Below are 26,188 nucleotides of genomic sequence, written 5' to 3' on the forward strand. Positions count from 1 at the left end.
TAATATATATATATATATATATATATATTGTCGTGCAAAGTACAATTATATTCGTAATAAAATATATGTGATCATTAATTTTTTTTTAAAAACATAAATAGATAATTACTTTAGAAGAAGACAATGTTTTTGGAAGTGTGGGAAATATGTTATGCAGTTACAAATTACAAGTTGGCGTGTATATCTATGTATCTTATAAATGTATATGTATGTATATAAAGCACAACTGAAACTCATTTTCTCCCTTTCTCTGCACTTTTCTTTCATCTCTTGTTCCTCTTCTTGTTTCTGCAGGTATTATCTCCTCCTTTTTTTTTCTCTCTCTCTTTCTTTCAAACACTCACAAATTTTATTAATACTCAATCCCTAGTGTTAATTTATTTACTTATTCTGTCCCTAATTTATTGTTTATTGATCCCCTTTTCCCAATTTCCATCATTTCATTGCAAGATTCGTCCTTTTTTGTTTAAAGTTTTTCAATTTTGTTAATTTACATATGCAAGCCTCATTAATACTATTGAATTTCATTTTAGTATTGGTTAATTGGATTATAATTTGGTTTTTTATGATCTAGGGTTTTGAATTGAAATTTAGATATATTATGTTATTGCTTAAGTTTTATTGTCTTTATTCTTGATTTTGATTAATAATATATGATTGGTAATTTTTTTTTATAAAAAATAAAATTTAATTTAATGCTTATATGGTAAAAAATTTTTATAATATTGATCAAAACTGAGTTATGATATAAAAGTTTTGATTTTTTGAGCTTGGTTTATATAAAGTTTTAACCTTTTATAGAGGATTTTTTTATTTTAAAGAATACCATAAATGTGTTTCCTTTTTTTGAAGATTGGTGTGCTAATATATGTAAATTAGAGATCTTTGACAAGTATGGTGTGAATTTTTAATTTCATATGATTGCATTTACTTAATAAGAGGCTAGATCTTATATGTATATATATATATATGCTGTTATACAAATTGTGATGCATCTCTTATTGTGTTATTCAGAGTGAGAGTTGTTGGTTTGTGTTTATTTCGGGTGAAAGGTCCGATGGCAAGAGGGAGTAGGGGTGGGAATAACCGGAGAAGGGTTGAGAAAAGAGAAGAAGATTCAGAGGATTCGGATGAGGAATATAAGGTGACTGAAGATGAAGAGTCTGATGAGTCGGATGAGTGTTATTCCTTTGATGGCGAGGAATCGGAAGAGGATATATTGGATGATTTTGAAGTGTCGAGGAGAGCTGTTAGATCAAGAAATACGCGGAGGACTAGTTCAGGTAGGAAGGGGAACAGGACGGTTAAGCCTAGGAAAAAGAGAAGGATTGCTTATAAAGAAGATGATGATGATGATGATTATGATGAGGAGGAGGAGGGGGAGGAGGTTGGTGATGCAGGATTTGTGTCTTCAGGTAGGAAAGTTAACCTGGTAAAGAAGCCTACTGAAAAAAAGAGGGTTTCATATATAGAAGCAGATAATGATGATGAGGAGGAGTTGGAGGAGGAGGAGGGGGAGGAGGAAGAGGAAGATGAACATGCAGAATTTGTGTCTGCGGGTAGGAAGAGAAGTCGTAGAAATGCCCGAGAAAAGAAGAGGATTGTATATACAGAAGATGATGATGAGGAGGAGAAGGATGGTGATGAGGATGATGCAGAATTTATGTGTTTGGGTAAAAAGAGAAACCATAGAAAGAACCCCCAAGAAAAGAAGACGGCTGTATATACGGACAATGATGACAGAGATGATTATGAGGATGATGTGGAATTTGTGTGTCCTCGTAGAAAGAGAAACCATAGAAAGAATCCACGGGAAAAGAAAGTTTTATACACAGAAGATGATGAGGAGGATGACAAGGGTGGTGCAGAATTTATGTCTTTGGGTAGCAAGGGAAACCATATAACAAATGCCCCGGAAAAGAATATAGTATATGCAGATGATGATGATGATGAGGATGATGTGGAATTTATGCCTTCGGGTATACAAAGGGATGTGTATGCAGAAGATGATGATGAGGATGCCGCAGAATTTATATCTTCAGGTAGCACAAGAAACCATATAAAAAATCTGCCAGAAAATAAAAGGGTTGTATATTCAGAAGATGAGGAGGAAGAGGTGGAGGTAGAAGAGGATGCCGATGACGATGATGCAGAATTCATGTATACGGGTAGGAAGGCAGACCTGAAAAAGAATCTTCGAAAGAAGAGGAAAGTTTCGTACATGGAAGATGATGACGATGAAGATTCTGAGCTTATGACTACTATTGATAAAGAAAACCAGATGCAAGAGCCTGGAGAACAGATGATGGTTTCATATAAAGAGGAGAACCAAGAAGATGCGGATGAAAAGGATGCAGAATTTAGGTTGACTGAGAGTGATTATGTTGATGATGAAGATGATTCTGAGTTTGTGTCTACAAGTAGGAATGGAAACAGGATACCAGAACCTATAGTAACACAGATGGTTTCAGATAACGAAGATTATCAGGAAGAGGAGGAAGATGAAAAAGATGCTGAATTTAAATTAAGTGAGAGCGATTTTGTTGATGATGAAGATGAAACTCCTAAGATGAAGAAGAATGAGAAAATTAGTAGGTCTTATCCACAGAAGAAGAATGTTCGAAGAGGACAGAAAAAGAGCAAAAAGTCAAAGATTAAAAAGCCAACAAAGTCAAAACAAAGCAATTATTTGGAAAACAAACAGGCAGAAAACAAGAGACGCACACAGAGGGTAATGGCAGGATCTGATTCGGATTTTGTTAGTTCTGCATCATCGGATCACGAGTACACTATATCAGAGGAAGAAAGAGAACAGATAAGAGAAGCCGTGGTATACTGTCCAACTTTAAGACCTAAGTTAAGAAGCTCTTCTAATGGAATGCAAGAAGAACAGCCAGCACATGAACAAAGATATCCAAAAAGGAAAGGTAAAGAAAAGGTAGAAGATATGAAAGATGAAGTAGGAAAGCAAGTTTGTGGAATTTGTTTATCAGAAGAAGCAAAGAGAACTGTCAGAGGGGTGCTAAATTGTTGTCGGCATTATTTTTGTTTCTCGTGCATCATGGAATGGTCAAAGGTGGAATCCCGTTGTCCTTTATGCAAGCAACGATTTGCAACAATAACAAAAGCTGCAAAATCAGATACCGGGTTTGATTTGAGGACCGTGGTTATCTCTGTTCCCGAGTGTGATCAGGTTTGTAATATAAACGTCATCTTGCATTACTAATCTTTTTTTTTTTTTGGTACTTATATACTTTTGTATGTTTTTTTTCAGGTTTATCAACCGTCCGAAGAAGAACTAAGGGGTTACCTTGATCCATATGAAAGTGTGAGGTGTACCGAATGCCAGAATGGCGGGGATGATGCATTGATGCTTTTATGTGATATATGTGATTCGTCTGCACATACTTATTGTGTTGGTCTTGGGCGTGAGGTACCTGAAGGAAATTGGTATTGTGAGGGATGTAGACCAACTGTTTTCGGAACTCTAAGTTCACAACGTCCAACACCTCCATCAGATCGAAGATTAAGTGGTAATGCGTCAGATCTATCATCTCCGATTGCTGGAGGCTTTGATCTTAATGAGATGTATGTACCTGAAACACCATTAATACAACAAACTTATGTTCTTCCCGAGCCTATGCCTGCTCCTACCGGAACTGCAGCAACTACATTAAGGGATAGACGCAGGATACATCGCCATATACAAGATAGAATTCTAAATAATAATAGAATGAGTGATTTAGTTGCTAGATCTAGTGGAACATCGGCTGCTTCTTCTTCTTCGGGAATCAGACTATTTGGGTCTCAACTTGATCAAACTAGGGTCTCAACTCCTCAAAATGCCCATATTATGCCTTCAATGCATGATACGAGTATCATCTCTCCAAGAATGGATCAATTTGGTGTACAATTGCAGAGTTCAAATTTCGCAACTATGGATATGTCATTGCAAGATGAACATGGTGGGTCGGGTATGGGTTTTGAATCAAGATTAGGATTTCCGCAACTCCACCCGTGCACCAACAGATCAAGCATCGGGTCTGATCCATGCCCATCTCCATATGCTTGCAGAGATGTGAGTCACTTTACCTCGGTAGAGATTCATTGAAAATTTTTTACATTAATCTCATTTTAGCTTAACTTTTTCTATGTTCATCATTAATTGAGAATGAAGTTTCGTTTTCACGCAGGTTATAGGACCCTCAAGAACATCACAAGGCGGTCTTCAGGCCCCATGATAACTGCAGGCAGCTAACAACGTGCAGTGACAGTTAAATTTATGTCAATCATGAATGTCATTTTTTTTCTCATATCGGTTAGGGTTTTAGATATTTGATTGGTATTGATACAATTGGATTACCCTCCTCAACAACCCCCATAAATTCATTCTTCTGTTTATCATATAAACAAACCCCCTTTATACAGGTCAACCATTTTTATAATTTTGATGTGCAAGTCATGCAATGTAATTTGTACATTGTACCGGTTTTTGATATAATTATCATCATTATTAGTTTTATTATGGAAAGTTTGTAGTCCTAGCTCAGAAAGTAGTGGTTGTTGCAACCTTTTGGCAAAAGTTTTGTTTATTCTTACTTTATTTATTTATATTTTTTTACTTGTTGGTTGGCCATAATTGAGCAGTTGCAACAAATAATGAAATCTGTGTATAAAAATGGTTGGTTGGAATGGAAGTGACTTGTGAATGTAACAATGATTGGTGGTGAGTCTTGTATGGTCATGTTTTTAAGTTATTCTGTGCAATTGGATCTGGCATTTTGTAATGAATTATTTGTGGCCATTTGTTATATGCCTATTTGTCTATTTGCACTCAAATTCCACTGCAAGTTTAGTTGACCTTTTCCATTAGATTTTTGGCCTTCATTCCTGCCATATACTGTGGATAACTGGATATGCTAAATGTATGTAAATTCTTACACTGTAAACATCATTTCTGTATAATTTGTATAACAATGCATACTTTTAGTCAATCCAAATTCGATTTAAGTTACATCAAGTCTAGAAAATGGATTCATTGGAATAAAAATGTATTTGAGTATACAACAGTTACTTAAAATCACAAAGTAGCAAAAATCAAAAAGTAGCAAAAATGAACTATCTAAAGGATCACTTTGGTTTGAAGTTGGAATTTCCAAATCTTAAGCTTTATACCTTTCTTGATGTTTAAAATTTAGAAGAATCTTATACAAGTATGGTGTTAGGCTAGCAATAAATATAGAATATCACTAGATGATCTTTACTTCGAAGTGGGTCATATGGGTTGTCAATTCGAAATGGGTCACATGGGTAACGAGTTGTTTCGATCCAAAACCATTTTTTGACCTATTACCAAATCTGCCAACAAGTATCGTATCAAGATAAAACAATGCGATTACTGATATACAAACAACTACAATACAAATCAACTCTTATGTACTGTCATTTGGAGATAAAAGGTAACATGTATGAATAATAGGAAAGCAACATACACATGGCCACATTATTCCAAGATTGGTAGGAGGAATAACCTTCCACGAGACCACGACCCGACCAGCACATTTTGCCACCTCTACCTTCAAGTAAACTCCGGCAGTACTGGTCCTAAAACATTCTTACAAGTAACATTGCTTGTACTAGGAGCCATAATAAAACCAATCATCTGAAAATTATCGAATCCACTTGACTCGTTTAAAAACTGCTTTCATACGATGGCTGATGAGTATTTGTTTTAGTAGAGGTTTCAATGTTGGGTTCATTGTTTGTTTGAGTAGACCTTATGCCACGTTGGTGTTGGTGACATTAATGTGTAGTTGTATCGTCTCTTTTTTGCTTTTTCGGTAAACAGACAAAGTAATGTCATTGTTAAAGAGTTGAGAATTTTTAAGCTACCAATGAAATGCATAAAAGCTGAGAACGAATTAAAAAGGTAAAGAAAGGAGAAATGACATGAAACCGAGTGTTGGATAATATATCTTTCCGCCAAGCATTCCCAAAAGTGGAACATGGCTCAAATGGATTCCTCAAAACTTAAACTAAATGTGGGTGGTTCTGCCGTCGACTTAATGATATGCTATTCTTTTTGGTTCTTACTTAGATTAGATAGTAACTCAGTTTGGCAAAATCCAATTGTTACCCGACCTCATGTTTCCCCTATGCCAGTTTTGATATATCGCATGCTAAACTGACGATTTTTAATCAAGTCCGTCTATCCCAACATCATATTTTAACGTGTAAACGAACATATGTTTTAGTATTAACTGAGAGAAAATCTTTGAGAAGCAGTTTTGTCCAACAAAGTTTTAACTCTATTGAGACAAAGACAAAAGTTAGTCAAGTTTATCGTCCAAGATAGCATGGTAAAAAAAAATAATCAAGACATATTCATTCTAAAGTTTGTTGTGTAAGATAACGGGTTCAAAACGTATGATATTATTAAGTCAAAAACGAAGCACAATGATCAAAAAGAAAGAATGATGAAGTTAGGAAGAGAATGAGAAAAAAAAAAAAAGACAAGGCAGATATCCCACATCGGTAGAAGAAGTAAAGGGAAGGAAAAGAGAGTATTATAAAAAGGGAAAGAAGGGAATGGATCAAGTACTTACCTGGATGGGGTCGATGGGTGATCAAGAAGGCCCATGGCCTAGGTCAGTGACCTCCATTGCACTTAAGGAGGGGTGCTGTCCTAAGGTCGGCCCAAGTGGTCGAGCCTACATCAGAATTTGTGGCAGTGGGGGCCTGCGTTCGCGCGGCCCCTGCCCAATACTCTAGTTCAATTGTTTATTATTTGACCCATAATATCGATTTGACTAATTTTTCAAATTTCCATGATATATAGTTGGTTGCTTTTAGCTTTAAATTATCTTTTAAATACAAGAAGTATCTATATCTGATCCGTATACTAATACCCGATTAAATAGTATTTATACCAGCACAGCGGAGTTCAGTAAACATGGTCTTTTTATTTTTCTTTTATAAAAGCTGATGTTTTATTTTATAAGCTAATGACTTGAATAGTTATGCATTAAAGTTATAACGAAAGACCATATGCCCTGACAGTCTAAAAAGGGAGGAAACAGAATGTGATACACTTGATCAACCACCAACAGTAGCAGGTGACAGTAATGAAGAACAAGGACAGATAGGTAATTCATATTGTTGCCATTGATGGTTGGAAGAACTCTCCACAATCCAAAGCGAGAAGACATTGAGAGTGAAATCGTTTTAAAGATGAAACAACCGTCTATAACTCATAACGAAGGTCTACTTTCTCTCCATTGAATTTTCTGAGGTCATTAAAACTCTGTGAAACAACATACTCGCATTCCTTTTCCATATATATAAGCAGATATTTCAGTGAACTTCACTGACTTGAGAACTGAGACACCAAGATGGTGTGTCAAAAGCAAGGATGATCAGCATTAGTAAAGAGCCAACAAGGTAGATCTACTTAGGATACAACGCAGACCTGAATGAACCAATGGGTGCTGACCAAGATGGTGTGTCAAATGCAAGAAATTTTCATGCTTACACCTACCCAACTATACGATATATCCATACTTGTGCAAGTTCTAGGTAGAAATACCATCAACAAGTAGAGATTTTAAAACTTAATAGCATTGAACCATGTATCAAATGATCATTATATCATGTAACGTGTACAGTCACATTATGAAATCCATCGAACAAGATATACTGATATAGACTGAACTACAAAAGTAGTTCATGATTAAAAAAGAAAAATGTTCGATGAGCGTCAACTTATAGCAAGAACATCTTAACAAGACACAATTCTGCTAAAAAAATTGTAACTCTACCCTGAGACTTACAAGTTTACCTTAGTAAACAAATTCTTCTGCAAGGTAATAATCTTGCAGTCATGCTTTCTTTACATTCTCTTTTAAGTTTCGTACAAAAATTGCAATAACTAAAAACAAGCTAAAAATTGATTGAAATGATGATTGTTTTTTTGTCGAATATGAACTATTAACTTAAGAAAGATGGTAAGTGTTTCTACTATCTCAACATTCTCCAGCTAAATAGCTAGCAATCCTTCAGCAAGGAACATGAATGACAACTCGAATCATACATATAGTCGCTTCATCCCAAAATGTCCTCTACCCTCACCAAATTTATACCATGTAAAACATAGATATTTATTCTATACTCTAAGCTTCTTTGAAGGAAAAAAACTATCCTCCTTTTACATTTCGGGTAGTACTTATGATTCAATTATGATCAAAGATCATTTTCCAAAAACTCTTCAACATTCTGTATCCCTTCAATCAAAGGATAAAGGGTACGGTCATCAGGACTAATGCCTTCATTGACCATTTCTTTGAGGAGCGCTTGCGCACGAGGCCCCTCCTCATTATCGCAGAAACCTTGAATCAGAGCATTGTAGGTCAGTCTCGTGGGACTGAAACCTGAACTTCGCATTACATCCCTAACCATTAAGGCCTCTTCCATATCACCTCTCCTACTATACCCACTAATAAGAGTATTAAAGCTGATATAATCAGGCTTAATCCCTCTTTGTTTCATCTCATCGAAAAGCTTAATAGCTTCTTCAACTCTACCCTCCCTACAATGTCCCTGCATTAAAGTATTGTATGTCACTTCATCAGGAAAAACCTTCAGCTTATCCATCTCTTTTAAAAGTAAGACAGCCCGTTCCATATTTTTATTGGCGCAATGGCCATCGATCAATGCATTAAACATCACGATATCAGGAACAACCCCTCTTTCAATGATCTTGGCAAACAAGTTATCTGCTTCTTTCATTCTATTTCTCTTGTTCAATACGTTTATAAGAGAAGTGTAAGTTACATGTGTAGGATGAATTCCTTTACTTATCATCTCATCATGGATCTTGAAAGCCTTAATTGTATTACCCGACCTACAATATCCATTGATCAATATGTTATACGTAATGTCATCAGGAACCAATTGTTCCTTTACCATTTCTTCCATCATATCCTCAGCTGCCAACTCGTTACCTTCAAAAACTAAAGAATGAATTATAGAATTATACGTAGATACAGACGGACGTATACCCTTATTAACCATCTCATCCTTATAATGAAACGCCATTTCAAGATTCCCTTTATTACAATACCCATCTATCAAAGCGTTATAAGTCACCACACTTGGTACTAACCCGTACTCCTCCATCTTACCTAAAAGTTCCAATGCATCCTCAAATCGTCCCTCTTTACACATACCACTAACAAGTGATCCAAAACTATATGTATCCGGCTTAACACCTTTCTTTTTCATCACATCAAATACCCTCTTAGCACCATCTACATCCCTCTTCATACAATACCCATTAATTATCGTATTATAAGTAACAGCATTGGGTCTCAACCCTAACCTTTCCATATCCCCAACAAAGTCTTTCGCTTTCTTTAACTTCCCTTCTTTACACAACAAGTTAATCATTATATTATACGTAGACAAACTCAAACGTATCTCCAATTTAAACATCTCTGCAAACAAAACCCAAGCATTATCCGTAGAATCCAACCTAACAAACAAACTCAACATACTATTAAAACTCTCAATCTTCGGCACAATCCCTTTTCGTTTCATCAAGTAAAACCACTTAAACGCCTCGTCCCCTTTTTTCAACTCACACAAACCCTTAATCCACATATCAAACACTACATAACTCGATACACCTAACCGTTTACGGGCATTAACTAAACCTTCAAACATATCATTACAACTAAACCTATTTAAACTAATCACATTTTTAACAAAATCTAAAGATGGCTTAACGGAAGGTGACTTACATAAAATGACAATAGATAGACAGTAGCATTCGATATCGGTGTTATTCTGGTTGAAATATTCAGTAAGTTTGAGGACTAAGGCAGGGGATTTGTGAAGATTTTGAAGAGTGGTGCAAATTGTGGTGGGTTTCAGAGTGTCTGAAAGGTGTTTGATGAAATGCCACTGAGAAGAAATGATGGATTTGTGTAGAGATTGTGGGGTCATAAGTGGGAGGTTTTGGGGTTTGGTTTTGTGTGGTGAAAGTGAGGAAAAGAGTCTGAGATTTTGAATCTTGCAGGGTCTCATGACTGTGATATATATATAGTTATAGTTATATAGATATAGATATATAGAGACAGGAAGAGTGTTAATAAACTCTTTGTATTTTTGTTTGTTTTGGAGGGCTTCAATGGCAACTATGTTTGGATGCAAGGAAACAAGTTTTAGTTTAAGCCCTCAAAAGTAGAGTTGTAACACTTTAACTCCCTGTAACTTATGACTTTTTTATTTTATTTAAACGGAGTGTGATCTAAACCACTCGAGAAAATTGAAGTTTTTGCTAGGAGGGCAGTAATTTTGAATACCAAATGAAGTTCGTATCTAACGCGACCAAAAACAAAATTTTAAAATCAGTTTGGTTTTATTCCAATTATTATGCCACATACTGGATTTGTTAAAGCCAAATATCGTGTAAAGCTTCATTATTATATGATAAGGTTTATATGGTTAGATTTCTCTGATGTTATATCTCGACTAAATGTTCGAAAAAAACTTTGAATGTTGACCATAACACCGACAATTAATTGGAGGTGTTAGTGAACGCAATATAACTTTCAATGGCTTTGAGGCAGGTTTTCTGTGTTGTGATGCGTACAAGTAGATTTTAATACATGCATCAATCTTCCATTATTTGCAGCTACGAAATTAAAATTTACTCACTAACATGAATTTGTATTCAACTTGAAAAATCTATAATTCATGGTGAAACAAATTACGCACTATCATATTTACATCTTAACATTCAAAATATCGGTTAAGATTTAAAACAAGATGTTTAAAATAAAACAATAAAAGTGAAGTGTTTGTTTAAAATTTAAATGGGTTAACTTAGATTTAGTTAGGATGTCTCTCCCTCTATATGGCCTAATCTAAATATCTAGGCTAAAACCTGCAAGTAAAATGAATCATAGTTCACAAAAAAAGTGTCTCAACTTGATGATATGTCCTTGTTAAATTGTCAATTGTCATCATACTTGGGTGCATAAATTATTTTTGATACATTTTACATGAACAAAAAGCACCAAATGGTCAACACATACTTCTCAGAGGCTTTTCAATCCGTTCTTAAAAAAATCGATCTTAACTCGAACCTGTGTTAACACATTAACAGTTGTTCCGTCTCATGACTTAGCCCGTCCACCTCATCCATAACTCGATAGAAGCAATGCAATGACAGCCAAATTATGAAATGTGAAGATAAGAAATGAAGAAAAACATAATTTCATTCATTGTCATGAGATGAAGCAACTAAAGTATATAAATATGTATCATCAACTTACAAACGCCATCGCACCTATTATTTCTATTACTTATTTCTTTTTTTCTTTTTTTGAATAGCAATACAAGCGACTACAATTCGCAGACATAAATTACACATTTTATTGCTACATTTCACTCTCCTGATTACATGAACATATAGAACCCTCCCCCATCACAACCTTGCCTGGAAACAAGAAATCCAGTAACATCTTTCTTTACAAGCAGCCATCATCAAAAATCGTTGACAGCAACATTCCTTGCACAAATTCTGATCTTTTACTCCTCTCTTCCTTGTCTTCAATTGATAACGGAGGTGACTGAGGCTTCCTGCAACACATTTTCGCATGTTTGTTAAAAATCATATATAAAATAGCCCCGATAAAAAACCAGTAAACAATCAGATTGAAAATATCTTGCAAAAAGTCAACAATAAACAGAATACAATGATATAACAAGAAAAAAGCATAAATTTGGGGGGGAAAATTGCATCCTGCATGGTCATATCGAGCACATGAAGCCTAGAACCGGCATTAGAACTGGCATCACAGTTAATCACTCCTTGATTAATATGTTTACAGTCGATACTAACCTAGGATAACTAATAACCACAAGGCACTTTAAATTCATTTATAGGACACCCAGACATAGAATTTGTAGAATTGAGCAGTAAATTGACTAGCAAACAATCATCAATAGGAAGATAACTAACAAGATAATAATAGCCTATACTCCACCTTTCCACATAGAAGAAGATAAAGAACCATATGCACAGATAAACTCTTTTAGACATTGATTTACAGCTTACGAAAAGCGAACTACATAAAATAGCTGCAAAAGTCATGTATGGTTCACTCAATAGGAAAAAAAAAAATTTTAACCCAATACAACTAGCCAATATTAAGATACCAAAGCTAAGGTACCTAATTCTTATTTCCATGCTTCTCCAAAGCCAAAACTATCCTTCACGGGCTACTTGTTCATTAACATACATCAAGGATTTGCAATTGATCACTTACAAAATGGCTAGACTCTTTTCTATAGATGGTGTCTCTTTAAGGCTCAAAACGACAACCTATAAGGCTATAACGTATGCTAACTCTCTCAGTCATACTCTATTACGCATATGTTCAGCAAGATATTTACAAAAAAAATAAAAAATAAAAAAAAAATAACTTCAAGCATCTATTTCAGCAGGGATCCTTGTCAATCTCACTGTATTAGCAAAGCCATTAACAAAACCAACACTTCTTAGCTACTGTTACTATTTCTCTATTCAAAACACCATACCAATTAATTGCGCTTGTAAGATCTTTTAAAGGGTGCATTTAAAGACATGTAACAACATAAATGGCAATCATTTTTGGGCATACGGGTATTGAGACTCGTTTAACATTAACTCAAGAAGATGCAAATCTTTACCCTTCTTTACTTAATTGCTTATTAGAAGTCATTAATATATTGGTAACACAATATAGAGACTTAAAAAAACAGTTTAATCTAAATCCAAGTTCAAACATAGAAAAAGTAACTAAAATTGTTAAAATTCTTTCTGTTCCTTATTTCTTTTCATTTGTTGGATCGTGTTTTGCACTTAAAATTCTTTTATGCCCTTCAAAAAAAAGAAAAAAAGAAAAAGAAGCTAAGACTAATCTTCAATAGCTGAGGTACATTAATCCTATTTATCCCATATGTGATCAAGAGTTGCAAATTACATATGTCCACCTTTAAAAGATCTACCAGTGTCTACAGAACCAGCATTGTTCAATCAAACAAGGCATGAAGGTTTGCAGCACCCTAGACACAAGTATTTAATAAATAATGAACATCCCTTGCATAAATAGTTTCAAATCACAACACATTACATCATACACATGTATCTGCATGTATGATGTATACACATATATCAATTTATACATGTGTTTGCATCAGTACATATGCGTGTGTATGTATAACTATATGTATGTACATATGCACATGTTTATAATATAAATGTATATATATCTATAGCTTTCTGTATAATGCATATACACATACACAGAAGCAAACCAGTCTGATTCTAGTTAAAAGCAAAATAGAAATGATAGTACTAAGGCCTAAGGAATACAAAAATCTAGCTACAGTTATAAGTTAAGAGCATGCCTATAATTTCAGAAAGGATCCCATGTTGCCTGTTATGTCCAAAGGCTTGCACAGCTAAATTTCAACAAGGAACAAAAAAGTTTAAAAAAATAACCAAATTCCTTGACCAGTGAAACCACATGATAGTCCTCCTGGGATAATACATTCCTATTGGGTTACAATAAAAATTGTACCAACATAAATTCAATTATATCAATCATTAAACAATGTATGATATTGCTTTTCATACTAGTCTACTTTCAGAATACAAAAAAGGCCCTCACTTTCCCGTAGTATGCAAGCACAAAAAGAGAGAAGACAATCAGGTCCTACATATCTATTTAAGCAAACAGCTATCTATTTAGAGCACATCAGTTTATCGACTTAAAAAACCTCACCTCTTTATTTTATTTATTTGTTGAGAAGCAAGTGTTGCAAAGTTCAGTTCACATACACTTATAGCATAAAATAAAAAAAGATACTTAATCCCTAAAGACTGCATACATCTATAGCAAACGTGCAAAGTATCAAGTACCATACCTTTCAGATGCCTGCTCACTTGTGCTTTTAGCTACAGCAACCGATTCGGCTGAAGACTTAGACTGGGCGCTCTCCAAATCATTACCAATTGGCAAAATAAAAGATGACAGCAATGGGTCAGGTGTCGCATTCGTTGGCTGAGATAAATAAGAGGATCCTCCAAAAAGAGACTGCAAATTTCCTTCTCGTAGTTCCCTCCTTAGTAATGAAAGTGTTGATACAGAACCTTTTCGACTTTTCCTCTTTTGTTGCATGTAGGTTTCAGTTAAGGATTTCACAATTCAAAATTTCAAATTTCAAATCAGAATGCATTCTAATATAAAAACAGAAACTACACAAAATAATAGTTTTCCCACTTTTGTTGCACGCAAGTACGCAACTTTCAATCAAGGATTTTAGAATCTAAACTTCAAACGCGATATAGCATACTAATATACAGACTGAAGCTAAGAGCCTACGACAAAAAAAAAAGAAAGACTTTTCCAGACATAAAAATTAGGAAATAATTATGTTCGTCATTTCCACTTAAGTTCACCTTTTATTATCATAATTCTAACTACTTTTAGTATAAGTTAAACTACTTTAAAAAATTCTACTTAGATATGAACATAACATAAAATAGGAAAGGATATCTTAAATATGTTTCCATGCTGCAAGGTTAAATGGGCTACCATGTCTACCCCCACCCTCACCGCACAAATTGGACATACCTGCAAAATAAAGCATATGATCCACAAAAATCAGTAATTCAGTATCACAATAATATATTCTCCTGATCATAGAGGGTGTTTCGGAGTGCCTATTTCAGGTGCACATAGATCATTGCACTTTTAAAAAGCCAAAACGCAATTCGTAGTGTTTGGCTATTAGGTGAGTGATATTTGTGCTGAGTATGGATACTATGCTATAAACACTTAAAGTTATGACCACCAAAAGACCCTCATAATCAATTTCAGAATAAGGTAATTGTAGTGTAAAATATCTTTAGTCAAATATCTTTACCAAATACGGGTGCAACAAGGCAACCTTACATGGTTCAAGTTCAAGTATAAATAATGTAGAACTGCTATCGTTGGACTAATTAGCAAAGTATGTTATCATTTCAATCGAAGCTTCCCAAATAAACAATTATGATAAAAAAAAAATGAAACTTTTAACAAAGTAAAGATTTTGCTATTTTAATATGTTAGAATAAACATAAAAGCACTGTATCTAAATATTAATCTTTATTCTTACAAGGCGGTTGTTTTCATTTCTACGTGCGTTGAACATATTATACATAGCCCTTGAATAGTATAGCAAAGCACAATACATAAATAACTAAAAGAAAAGGTGTTGGTAGGTTATTTACCCCATTTTTGGAGTCAAGATGATGTTGATCATCGATATGACAACATAATCCGACAATATCGAAATAACAAGTACAAAATGGGCACGGAAATTCCTCCCTCAGCTGCTGCTGTATCTGTATATCATCATCCATCTCTACATCTTCAAACCCTAAAAACATATCTGCACATCATTTCACACCACAATTATATATTATACAGAAAAACATAATAAAGCAAAAACCTTTTAGACTTCAAATGAAAAACCCATTCAAAAACATAAAAAGCAATGATTTTTTATTATGAAAATTGAGAAACTCATGAATAAAAACATAAAAAGCAATGGTTTTTAAAACTAAAATGAAAAACCCAGAATTAAAAAGATAAAAAGCAATGATTTTTGCGACTAAAATGAATAAAAAACATATATTAAAGCATAAAAAGCAATGGTTTTTATACTTAATTCAGAGATTCATGAACAAAAACATAAAAAGTAATGATTTTTATGAATGAAACGAAAAACCCAAAAATAAAAACATAAAAAGTAATGATTTTTATGAATAAAATGAAAAACCCAAAAATAAAAAGAAATGATTTTTATGATTGAAAACATAACCAAAGATAAAGGAACGATTATTATAATTGAAAATGAAAAAGAAGAAAATACCAGATGATGATCTGTGGGATTGAAGAGCATATTGATAACGTTTGGATGTTGAAGAAAGACGAGCAGCCCATGAATCACCATCCATAATTCTTGTTTATGAATAATCAATAAAATAAATATAAAGATCGAAAGTGGGTTTTAGGGTTTTTGATTTGGGGAAAATAGGAATTAATTTTATGATATAGAATTAGAATTGGAATTGGAATTGGATTCAGGTGTTGGGCGGATGATGATTGAGAGAGAGAGAGAAAGAGGGCGGTTTTGGGTATTGGTTTTGGTTGGTTGATACAGTACAATAAACAACAACAACAGCCAGGAGGAGGTGTGAGGTGAGTGTGTGTCTGATTGATGGTTTCACCTAAAAAGGGAAACACCCAAGTCGGCCACTATTTATATATCTTCTACCACTTGTTTTGCTTATTTTATTATATTTTATTTATATTTTTATTATTTTTCTTTTTAGTTTAATAAAAATAAAAATATTTTACATAAAACTAAAAATATAGACCCAATAAAAAATAATAGCTCTGATATTCTTGACTTGAAATTGAAATTTTTAGTAATTTAGTTTATAAAGTACTAGTTTTATTTTAATTCTTGTCATGAAAGAAAAATAAAGATTATAGATAAAATAAAATTTTGGAATACATATTAATTGATAAGGTAAATAATATGTATGTGTTAATTCATTTTAAATTTAGAGAATGAGTGTGTAAATATTGTGAATTTTTTCTTTTACATCTAACGAAAATTTATCTCCAATTATTTAGAATTGTTTAATAACAAAAGACATCTCATATAGACTAGAATGACAGATAGTCTTTGGTAGCCAAATCCCACTAAAGACGTCAATATTAAAGAAAATTACCCCACCTAAATACCTTCTGCAATAAAACCCGTCATAAATCGAATTTGAACTTGAGACCTATCGTATCAGATCCACCAACTTAGATAGTTAATGTCACAAGCTAAACTAGTTGGGATATGTGATTTTTATTCATAAGGTTGTAATTTTGATTTTTTGGAGTGATATTCTTTGTGGGAGCTTTCTTAAACTAAAGGGAGTGGGAGGTTTATGAGAGATGAGCGATTTGTGCCATATGACATGTGGGGTAGGAAGGGTTACTTATGCCATACGACTCTTCTAATGATTGATTTTTTAAAATTTTTCTTTTTTATATTTAAAACAAAAATCACAATTAACAAATAAACTAAAAAACACATTTCATCAATAAAAATCATTTCGTTAATTAAAATTTAAAAACTATAAAACTAGAAAATAAACATGAACCAAAGTTTTAGTTTTTTTTAAAAAGTTATATATACCATTTGTAATATACAATACTTTTAAAGTGGAAAACTTATAATAATACAGAAAAAAAAAACTGACAAAAGGACAACTTTTATTATCAATCAAACCATAAACAATTGAATAAAGTTACTCTCCTCCTTCTTCATTTCAACCGCCGAACACTCCAACAAAACCCATCGGAATTTTTTTTTAAAAATATCATCAACTAACAAGAAAAAAATAATATAATAGTATAAAAGTACCGTTGCTATGTGGGAGAGTGTGTAAAATGCGTGGAAAAAGGAGCCGGTCAAAGCCCCCATGAGCGAACCTCGGAAGTCGTCAGACACCAAGTTCGCCCCTCGGGGCCGGTGTTCCGGGCGACTTTGGGCGGAAAAGGCATAGTTCGCCTAATTCCTCGCCCACTCCGCTCAGTCTTATAGATATTAACTTAGAATAGTGGGACAAGGTTAAAAGACTCAAGTCTATCTTATAATAGTTTGTTTGAAATGCATTGTTCTAAAAATAAAAACTTAAATTGTTAATGTTAATTGAAGTACTTAATATGCATATTCACACATGTATTTAACTCTTTTTAATTCACTTTTGCTTTGAAACTTTAAAGTTAGATCTTCAAATTAACAAGCAAGCTAATGTTTGAGCATGAAATGACACGCTCAATGACGATACTTGTTTACCCACAACAACCATCACATCTTTGAATACATAGTATAAACCTAACAAGCCCTCACGAACCTAAAGTCACAATGGTTGTCCCATGATTGGAATATAGCACTTTCGTTATCACCGAAGGACCTGTCTTGCTTGTTGATGGATTGTTAAGACACGAAGATCATTTTGGGTCTCACGGATGGCACCAAAGGGGTTGTCTTGCCGTTTCGTTGGGCCTTGTTGATATTAATGTTAATACATACACGATCAGAAATATTAGTACTAATTTGAAGAATCTTCATGCTAATAAAGATAACTTTTCTTGTTTTTCTTTAGAATTTCTCAAAACTTTCAATTCAATACATATTATTATACATAATTCTCTCATTTTGATTCTCAATATGACGTTTGAAGTGATGCAAAATTCTTCATCAAAACTTTATCCGTTTAATCCTACTACATTTAACCAAATATCGTACCTCCCCAAACCATCCCAACCTAAATGCAAAGAGGAAAATATCATGTGTGTTAAATTTTCGTACCTACATGCTATAAGCAATACAAATACAAGAATCATTTGCATTCTTTTTTAGCACACCATGATTTCTGTGTGGTTTACTTGCACAACATGGACATACCTAATGTAAGATAACTATGAACGTGCCGTACCTATAATGGATATCAGACAGAAGTCAGTTACCTTTCCGTGCTTGTCCTGGCAGATTACGAAGAAGTTGCAAACATTATTCTTATGATAAACTATCCATATCTACTTGTCTTATATTGCATGAAGTTAGAATCTCCGTTAAAAGGTGCGGTCAGGAAGTTTGGAACAATAAATACAACATATAAAATTATAAGACCAGAAGGCTTATGGGTTATGACCAAAGATTTCATTAATTGGTTAATAAATAGAACACCAGTTACAACAATACTATGTAAAGACTACAACATAATCTTAACTTGTATTCTTCTTCTTCTTTGAGTTATTGCTGCTGCTTGTTTCTGGGGCTGTAAATGTATAATTTTGAAGAAGACAAGAAACAGTGAGTTTCAGGTCATGAGTCATCTTCTGTAAAACCAATGCAAGAACGTTGACATCTGACATAGCTCTGTGAGCTCTACCAGTTAGTGTGATGCCGTAGTATTCTCTAAGGGCTTGGAGAGACTTTGAGGAAAGTTTTGTTCCTGCCAATATGATCAAAGCCAAATCAATATCATTTGCTATCTCTTTGTACATATAAACACAGTAGCTATATGGATGTGCACTTTGAAAGTGATTATCTAAAATTGAATAAACAGAAAAATCTGTTGTGATAAAAACTGAACGCAAAAAGTAATGTTTGAATGTACTTGATGTTGCTGTGTTTGAGATATGTTTATTATTTACCGAATGAATAGGTAAATGACCAAAAAAGAGGTTTTTATATAAAGGAAGAGACATTTTAAGTCCAGTTATTTTGTTAAACAGGGGGGTAAATATGTAACTTAACCCTTAAACGAGTAAGTACGAGATGAAACTTGCAAAATTGATGATCTTACCCTAAATAATAAGATAATATGGGTCTCATAATAAGCACTATTAGAAACCATAAAGAAACAGATAATTAGTTCTAGAATGCAAATGCAGATACCTCTAGGAAAAGAAAATAGACTGACCTTCGGCTTTTATTAGGTCACGAGCAAGAGACATGGTGTCCATGAAAAGCCAATCCGGTGGGATTTCATAGCCGCAACGGTTGAACTCGTTGATGAGAAAAGGGACATCAAAAGACTTTCCATTATGAGCAGTTAATATTGTTTTACCACCAGGTTTTTGGCGGCTCTTGACATACTGAACTAAGATGGGTATCAACTCTTTCATCCTGCATAAGTTCATGTCTATAAGATTCTTTTTGAAAGTGATTATGTGATGTTGAATTAGTGAAACCAAATGTCAGTTCTACAAAAAGAAGGCGGGAGAAATTAGTTCTTGGAAGTGCCTATGTTATTTAAAGTTGTAATAATCGTTCATTTATACATGTGATAGATCAAACAACCGCAAACGGCAATTTTGTAACGAAAAGGAGTGTGAAATGGGCATAACGGCCTTCCAAAAAGAAGGGATACCATTAAATGATTAGTATTGTTGTAGGTGGTATAAAACTAACTACACAAAACTGACCATTTTTTCCCTGGTCGATTAGATAACCAGAAGCACAATATATATGTGATATGTCCAGACATTAAAAACTGAACATTACAACTTGAAACCCCAAAGGTCAGATAATCAGTTCACCAATGTCATTTTATCAGTAGCAAAAATCCATACATCCAGATAAAGTCGTGCTTGTCTGCTCGACAATGGTTCAACTAACTTGTAAAGCAACCCATTATGGTGCACACTGCTACAAGCTTGTAATAATGATCCAAAACTTAATCGACTTTTATGTCGTTATATCCACTATCCAATATGTAAGAACTATTAGAAAATAACAAACACGAAGCGTGATTAGTAAAAGATTAAGGATGGTACCTTGGGACACCTGGTTTGCTGACCATATATGATGAAATTCCATGAACATATGTATTCACCACAGATTTATCAGGATTTACAAGTGTCTGAAAGGTACTATTATCCCCCCCACTAAGATCCCGTGATGCAAACTCAATAATCCGATCGTCAACTCTACTAAATCCAGTGGTCTCGATATCAAAGCAGATAATGGTTGGGAGAACATATAAATGTTTTTCCTCCAAGATCTTCTGTTCAATATGAACACTTTTGCATTCACTGATTTCTACGCTACTTGTATTTAAATTGGTAAGTGTTGAACTAGCTACATCGGCTACTTGTTGGCCAATTGGGTTTGTCCTTCTGCTGATTATGCTCTTTCCTTGTGTATTTGTAGAGAACGATTTATTGGTCAATCTTCTACTTTCATCTCCCCGTTGAAGGCCATAAATATTGGGACCAAGTAACTGAAACTTATATGTACTTTCTGCTTTTCTGCTTAAATTGTGGACCTTTTTCCACCAAGAACCGGATAAGGTGTGAATTTGGCATCTAGGAAGTTGAAAATGTGTAAAGCACATTGCTGTTCTCATTTGAGTTTATGAAATACAACACACTTTAGAGTGCTGGAAATGTATGAAAGAATAATCACTTAATTTAACCTGCAACACCATATGAGGACTACCATTAGACCAATGCTGCTCTCATTTGACCCATGGCACGTGTTTCAAATTCAACACTTTAACGAATAAATCATCCATTTAGGAAACTTTTAAAATAGCTTTTTGAAACTATTATTCATGTCAAAATTAGGACTTTAAACAATGAAAATTTCCATTGTTTAATCAAGCATCATAGTAATCAAACAAAGAACTCAGAGAAATGATTGAATAAGCTAGCGGTGTGAAATGATAGCCTTGGATCTTGACAACCTAGAACTGTCCTCTTGAATAATCGAATTGAAGTGGCAATAACTAGTTCTTCATGCTTTGACAAGCATATTCTTTGGGTTATCTGACAGTTTTGGATAATCTCAGAGCAAATTCAACACGTAAAACAAAATTCGTTACCCATCATATTATTAATTTAACTTTCAAAAAACTTTACTCTCTTTTCATAAAAACATCTCCCCTCTTTTCACAAACAAAGAATACACAACCAAACACTATCTTTTACAAACAATATTGCTACAGTTGGTTATATGATTGTAACTAATTTTATACATATAATCCCCAAGTGGACCATAACTCAAATGTGTCACTACTACGGTAAAACATGTCCTGTGGTTGATATATGTAGATAAAAAGAAAGTAAATGAACATATAATAACGCACAATAACTAGTGAACCAAGTTATGGAAAACTACATATTAAAAATCAGATAGAGCCCACTAGATAACATTTTTTTGCTCAAGATTGTTTTCTTAATTCATTATCATTACATCAAATTCTTAGCAATCCAACTTCTTTTCTCAAGATATCCTAAAAAACTAATCTTTGTTTTCGATACAAAAGGGCGGTTGTCCCCCTACCCCTCACCCCATATGTGGAATCCATTATCATGTTAATCTAAGGTAAAAAGGTGATAACTTTGATCATGATTAGACCATTGTTACTCAATACCCAATTCCATGAAGAAGCAATGTTACTCAAACACCATTCTTTTAACATAGATTCAAGAAAATATAAATATTTGAAAATAACAGATATTGATTCTGAAAAATAAAGAAAACCCATGAAGGAAAAGACATATATATTCATAAAGATTGAATCTTTATACACACAACATTTCGAGTTTACATATTTATCCATGAGTTCTTATGCAAAATGACATTTTGAAAAAAATTAAGAAAAATTACCAATCAATTTAATCAAATACCCAAATGGTAAAATGTTGGTTAGTCTCAAATTAACTTTAATTAACAATTAATTAACAAAAACTAAAAAAGATTGAAGCTTTGAAAGAATGGAACAGAGGAAGAGCAATATACCTGGCTCCAAATGCAAAGCTGCATTTATTCAAAATCCCAAAATATAATAACGGATTCAAATTTGTAATTGAATTTATATATAGATAAATAAATGGATGGAATTAGAGAAAAGAAATCGTGAAGAAATGGAGAAGAATGAAGGAATGAAAAGAGTATAAAACTGTCATTCCAAAATATCAAAGAAAGCAAAGCCCTTTAAATGCGGATCTTTTTTGGGCCACGATCCACTTCTTTCGGGCTAATACACCCCCTCCGACCACTTGTGCACTACTTTTAAATTGGTTTTCTTATTAGGATTTAGCTATGTAAAAGATTTAGCATTGACGGAGGTGGTGATGACGGTGGTGAGAGTGGTAGTGAGGACGGCAATGAGGACGGTGGTGGGGGCGACGATGATGGTGAATATAAAATTAATTGATGTAAAATGTGGCACTGTAGTTATTTTAAGTGTTGGAGGTCTATATCTTAAATTATTTCATTAAGAATATTATAGGTATTCTCAATGAAGATATTTAAATTAGTGAATAAAAGGAAAAAGAATAATATTTTTGGTTTTTTAAAGACAGAAAGTTTAAGGGAAAAAAAGGATGGTTTGTTTTATTAGATACGAGGGAAAGTGTCGCGCGTTGCAGCGGTGAAATGGTGGGAGTGATAAGTCATAGGAGGTGGTAAGTCATAAAGTGTGATAGCCAAATGTTTTAGCCGTAGGGGCTCCGCTCTCGGATTTAAAAATCCGTCGAAAGTATATCAAATGACATCTCTAATGAAAGAGAATAAAATTTTAAGGACACCAATACAATTTTTATAATCGATAAATGGTTTTCGAGATAAACGATTTTGAATAAATTAGAGGAATAAAATGATTTATGGAGAAAAGATAAAAAAAAAATGAGTGATTATGATTTGAGGAGAGAAAAGAAAATGAGTGGTTGAGATTTAATGGTATTATAGGTATATTAGGTAGGAATGTTTAAATTAGTGGGAAAAAAAAGATAAAGTAATTTAGGTAGTTTAAATCAGTTTTTAATATTTTAAAAAAGGGTAAAATACTTTATAAGATAATATAGATTATAGATATTGATAATCTTTATACCTTCGGGTAGGTATGACTGTTTAACCTCGTCATACCATATTTTTTACGACTTGTCCTTTTTTTTGTTGTTACGAAAAAATAGTATACCTATAAGGGTTATGTTAGGAAAAACAAATGTATTTTAATAACAAATCTTAATTTGAAGATTAATATTGATTAGGCCCTTCCTAACGCCCTTTTTCTCATTTTTTCTGGGCCTTTTTCTGAGAAAAAAGGTTCAAACTTTTTCTCAATAGAAAACAATAGAAAGTAGAGAGAGAGAGAAAGTAAGTAGAGAGAGAGAGACTAATGTGAGTATAAGATTGTTTTTTTTTTGAGAAAAAAGGATGAGAAAGAGGTATGGTTGGTAGTAGTATTTTCTGGAATATAAAATGAGAAAAGAGATGATGTGGTGCTGACGTGGCAGTGAGAAAGAGGTTATGATTGGGTAAGGCCTTAGTTTCACCTTTTGGTTCAATTTACGTCTAACAAAGTAACAAATTGTCCAATGTGTAGATAAACTTCAGAACACCATCATTATAATTTTTTGGTATTTTATATCTCATTAGCTGACACACAAATTCATGGACTCTATGACCATCATTTCTTCATTCGAATGGACTGAAACGGACAACCATTGCGAATGGGTTTGCAAGTATTCTCTTTAATTTGGCGTTTGTTACTTAGGGAGTGCTTGGTAAGGGTTTTTAGGAGTGGGTAATGGGTAATATAATGATTGATGATGCTTGTTTTAAAAAAATATGGTTAATGAAAACTAAAACTAAGTAATAAAACATTATAGAGTAAATTGGGGGATTGGTTATCATTACCCTTATTTTACCCCGCCTTATATTCCTCACAGGTTCCATCTTTTATTTTTCTTTTTATCTCTCATCTTCTCATATACCCCTCCATCAAAAAGAAGATTAATCACATACATCATCAGGAATCAAGAACATTGTACAGCCGCTCAAAAATCATCAGTAAGGTAAATAATAAATAATGGATGGATGAAAATAACAACTCAAATTCTTGAAAGAGTAATACGCTGAATCTATTTATATTTTTCATTATTGTGTTTGTCACCAATTGATGATGCTTCATTATTACGAGTATTATTATCATCATTAGTTTCTGAAAAAGGTATTGGACAAGTATGTAATGATGCAAGTTTCGAACAAAAATTTAACGATGTAGCATCTGTAAATCGTGATTACTTCTATATTTTTTTATCCTTGATATGTCCATTATTAAAAGGTATTGTATAATTGTTTATGAAATATAACTGCAATTTCGATATATATATCCAATCTCTTTATTGTTAGCACCAATTATTCTAGGAATAATAGTTATTGAAGTATGTATAATATTTTTATCTGTAGTTTTTATATCAAATTCCAATCAAATTGATACGACTAATATTTTTATCCTTCATGTGGTGATCGTAGATGCTTTGATGTTGCTGCTAATGCTTTGATTGTATACGGTAATAAATCTGAATCGGTGAGTGAAGAAAAAATGCAAGAGGTAATGAACGAACTTTTCAACATCGTATTTCCCATTTAGATGTTGGTAAGGTTGTCAAAGCTTGTTACAACGATCCCATTAAAGTGAAGACCTTGTTTACCTTGCCGTTGTATATGAGGAAAGCTTATGTTATAGGGCTCTTACATCCTCAAGTCTAGTTCACGAGTTGTACTGTATTTTTTGTTTCCTGGCATAAAAGAAACCTCCTGGTTTTTGGTAGTTATGACAATGTCATAACATTGGTATTTTATGTTGAAGTCTGTTTTTTAGTCTTGTAAGTTGTATTATGACTGTTGCTTTTATTTTTTGTTAAGCTTTGGGATCTTTGTGTCTTGCGTATGAGGTGGTGAGCATTAAGTGAGAATGATACTGCTTTTACAATTGGTAGATGTTACTGAAATGGGATAAGGTTGTGTTGCTATTTGGGGATTAAAGGAGAACCCTGCTATTGATTATGATGCGGTGCTAAAATTATTTTTTTTATGATATGAATGTGTAAAATTTATGATTTGTCGGAGATAATTGAGAAAAAAATATATATACTATAAAGTATTTTTAAGAACCAAGCGGGATCAATGACAATGATAATGATTGTTTTGCATATACCAAGCAACACTAATGCAATGATAGTATTCCCTAGTATTTCATTGCATTCCCTTTCCCATTCCCTTTCTCATTCCATAGTTTAAACCAGGCACACCCTTAGACTATTTTGTTGTAAAAAGTCAAACTGCTCATTTTGGTTTCAAAGTGTTTAAAAGATGATCTTGTAAACAGGGATATGGTCGTTTTGAAATAGTAGCAGAAATGATCTTGTGGTTTTTGCAAGTTGTGATGTCAATGTGAAGACGTTTGGCTCTATTTTTGTCAAACTTAGCTTAGTACTTCTAGTCAGGTAATCTCGCCAGTTTTGTCATTTTATTTGGATAGAATTGAAGTGGAAGTGCTCCATATGTTATATCAACTGAATTATGCAAGTTTGGTGTATTGAAAGTGATACTAGCTTACCGAGACAGGCTGGGCTACAAAAGTTGCAGAAACGGGTTGGCTGACAACTTGGGCAAAAAGCAGAAATGGCTTTGGGCAGTTTTTCAGTGGCAGTAACTTTTGTGTATAATGATTTGGTAAAAACTGAATATAGGTAATGAAAGTATGGTTGAAGGTCTTTCAATT

At 33.5% G+C, this 26,188-nt stretch overlaps 4 protein-coding genes, 1 long non-coding RNA gene and 1 other non-coding gene across 6 annotated transcripts; 3 read left to right on the plus strand and 3 right to left on the minus strand.

The window, feature by feature from the left end:
• The first annotated feature begins 233 nt into the window (after positions 1-233).
• LOC122590910 lies at positions 234-4,531 on the plus strand. The gene is made up of 4 exons (XM_043763086.1): positions 234-294; positions 1,015-3,193; positions 3,275-4,078; positions 4,194-4,531. The coding sequence occupies exons 2-4, from the start codon at positions 1,058-1,060 to the stop codon at positions 4,239-4,241; spliced, it is 2,988 nt and encodes a 995-aa protein (XP_043619021.1). The 5' UTR covers positions 234-294; positions 1,015-1,057; the 3' UTR covers positions 4,242-4,531.
• Positions 4,532-6,597: 2,066 nt separating this feature from the next.
• Positions 6,598-6,759, plus strand: LOC122594722. The gene has a single exon (XR_006323084.1). It is a non-coding gene; the product is annotated as a U1 spliceosomal RNA (small nuclear RNA).
• Positions 6,760-7,823: 1,064 nt separating this feature from the next.
• On the minus strand, positions 7,824-10,123 carry LOC122594108 (pentatricopeptide repeat-containing protein At2g15630, mitochondrial). Its single transcript, XM_043766580.1, has one exon. It carries the CDS (start codon positions 10,081-10,083, stop codon positions 8,239-8,241), a length of 1,845 nt encoding a protein of 614 aa, XP_043622515.1. The 5' UTR covers positions 10,084-10,123; the 3' UTR covers positions 7,824-8,238.
• Positions 10,124-11,261: 1,138 nt separating this feature from the next.
• Positions 11,262-16,337, minus strand: LOC122593131 (protein DEHYDRATION-INDUCED 19 homolog 3). Its single transcript, XM_043765489.1, has 5 exons — positions 15,970-16,337; positions 15,326-15,486; positions 14,607-14,684; positions 13,975-14,228; positions 11,262-11,643 (listed from the first exon to the last, which is right to left on the minus strand). Exons 1-5 carry the CDS (start codon positions 16,052-16,054, stop codon positions 11,532-11,534), a joined length of 690 nt encoding a protein of 229 aa, XP_043621424.1. The 5' UTR covers positions 16,055-16,337; the 3' UTR covers positions 11,262-11,531.
• A 2,466-nt stretch (positions 16,338-18,803) lies between these two features.
• Positions 18,804-22,507, minus strand: LOC122592912 (exonuclease DPD1, chloroplastic/mitochondrial). Its single transcript, XM_043765244.1, has 4 exons — positions 22,417-22,507; positions 20,448-21,088; positions 19,592-19,797; positions 18,804-19,120 (listed from the first exon to the last, which is right to left on the minus strand). Exons 2-4 carry the CDS (start codon positions 21,017-21,019, stop codon positions 18,891-18,893), a joined length of 1,008 nt encoding a protein of 335 aa, XP_043621179.1. The 5' UTR covers positions 21,020-21,088; positions 22,417-22,507; the 3' UTR covers positions 18,804-18,890.
• A 1,711-nt stretch (positions 22,508-24,218) lies between these two features.
• Positions 24,219-25,265, plus strand: LOC122594586. Its single transcript, XR_006323038.1, has 2 exons — positions 24,219-24,476; positions 24,937-25,265. It is a non-coding gene; the product is annotated as an uncharacterized LOC122594586 (long non-coding RNA).
• The last annotated feature ends 923 nt before the right edge of the window (positions 25,266-26,188 follow it).

This window comes from Erigeron canadensis, chromosome 3 (assembly GCF_010389155.1).
Source record: "Erigeron canadensis isolate Cc75 chromosome 3, C_canadensis_v1, whole genome shotgun sequence".
In the NCBI taxonomy this organism is placed as follows: Eukaryota; Viridiplantae; Streptophyta; class Magnoliopsida; order Asterales; family Asteraceae; genus Erigeron; species Erigeron canadensis.

Bases quoted from the DNA above. Each gene is read 5' to 3' on its own strand.
- LOC122590910 (XM_043763086.1), top strand. From the start codon at position 1,058: ATGGCAAGAGGGAGTAGGGGTGGGAATAACCGGAGAAGGGTTGAGAAA. The intron at 3,194-3,274 runs GTTTGTAATATA...GTTTTTTTTCAG, and splicing joins CTGTTCCCGAGTGTGATCAG to GTTTATCAACCGTCCGAAGA. The intron at 4,079-4,193 runs GTGAGTCACTTT...GTTTTCACGCAG, and splicing joins CTCCATATGCTTGCAGAGAT to GTTATAGGACCCTCAAGAAC.
- LOC122594108 (XM_043766580.1), bottom strand. From the start codon at position 10,083: ATGAGACCCTGCAAGATTCAAAATCTCAGACTCTTTTCCTCACTTTCA.
- LOC122593131 (XM_043765489.1), bottom strand. From the start codon at position 16,054: ATGGATGGTGATTCATGGGCTGCTCGTCTTTCTTCAACATCCAAACGT. The intron at 15,487-15,969 runs GTATTTTCTTCT...AATGATGTGCAG, and splicing joins ATCCCACAGATCATCATCTG to ATATGTTTTTAGGGTTTGAA. The intron at 14,229-14,606 runs ATATCCTTTCCT...ACTGAAACCTAC, and splicing joins AGCATGGAAACATATTTAAG to ATGCAACAAAAGAGGAAAAG.
- LOC122592912 (XM_043765244.1), bottom strand. From the start codon at position 21,019: ATGAGAACAGCAATGTGCTTTACACATTTTCAACTTCCTAGATGCCAA. The intron at 19,798-20,447 runs GTACCATCCTTA...GAACTTATGCAG, and splicing joins AGCAAACCAGGTGTCCCAAG to GATGAAAGAGTTGATACCCA. The intron at 19,121-19,591 runs GTCAGTCTATTT...TCATATTGGCAG, and splicing joins TGACCTAATAAAAGCCGAAG to GAACAAAACTTTCCTCAAAG.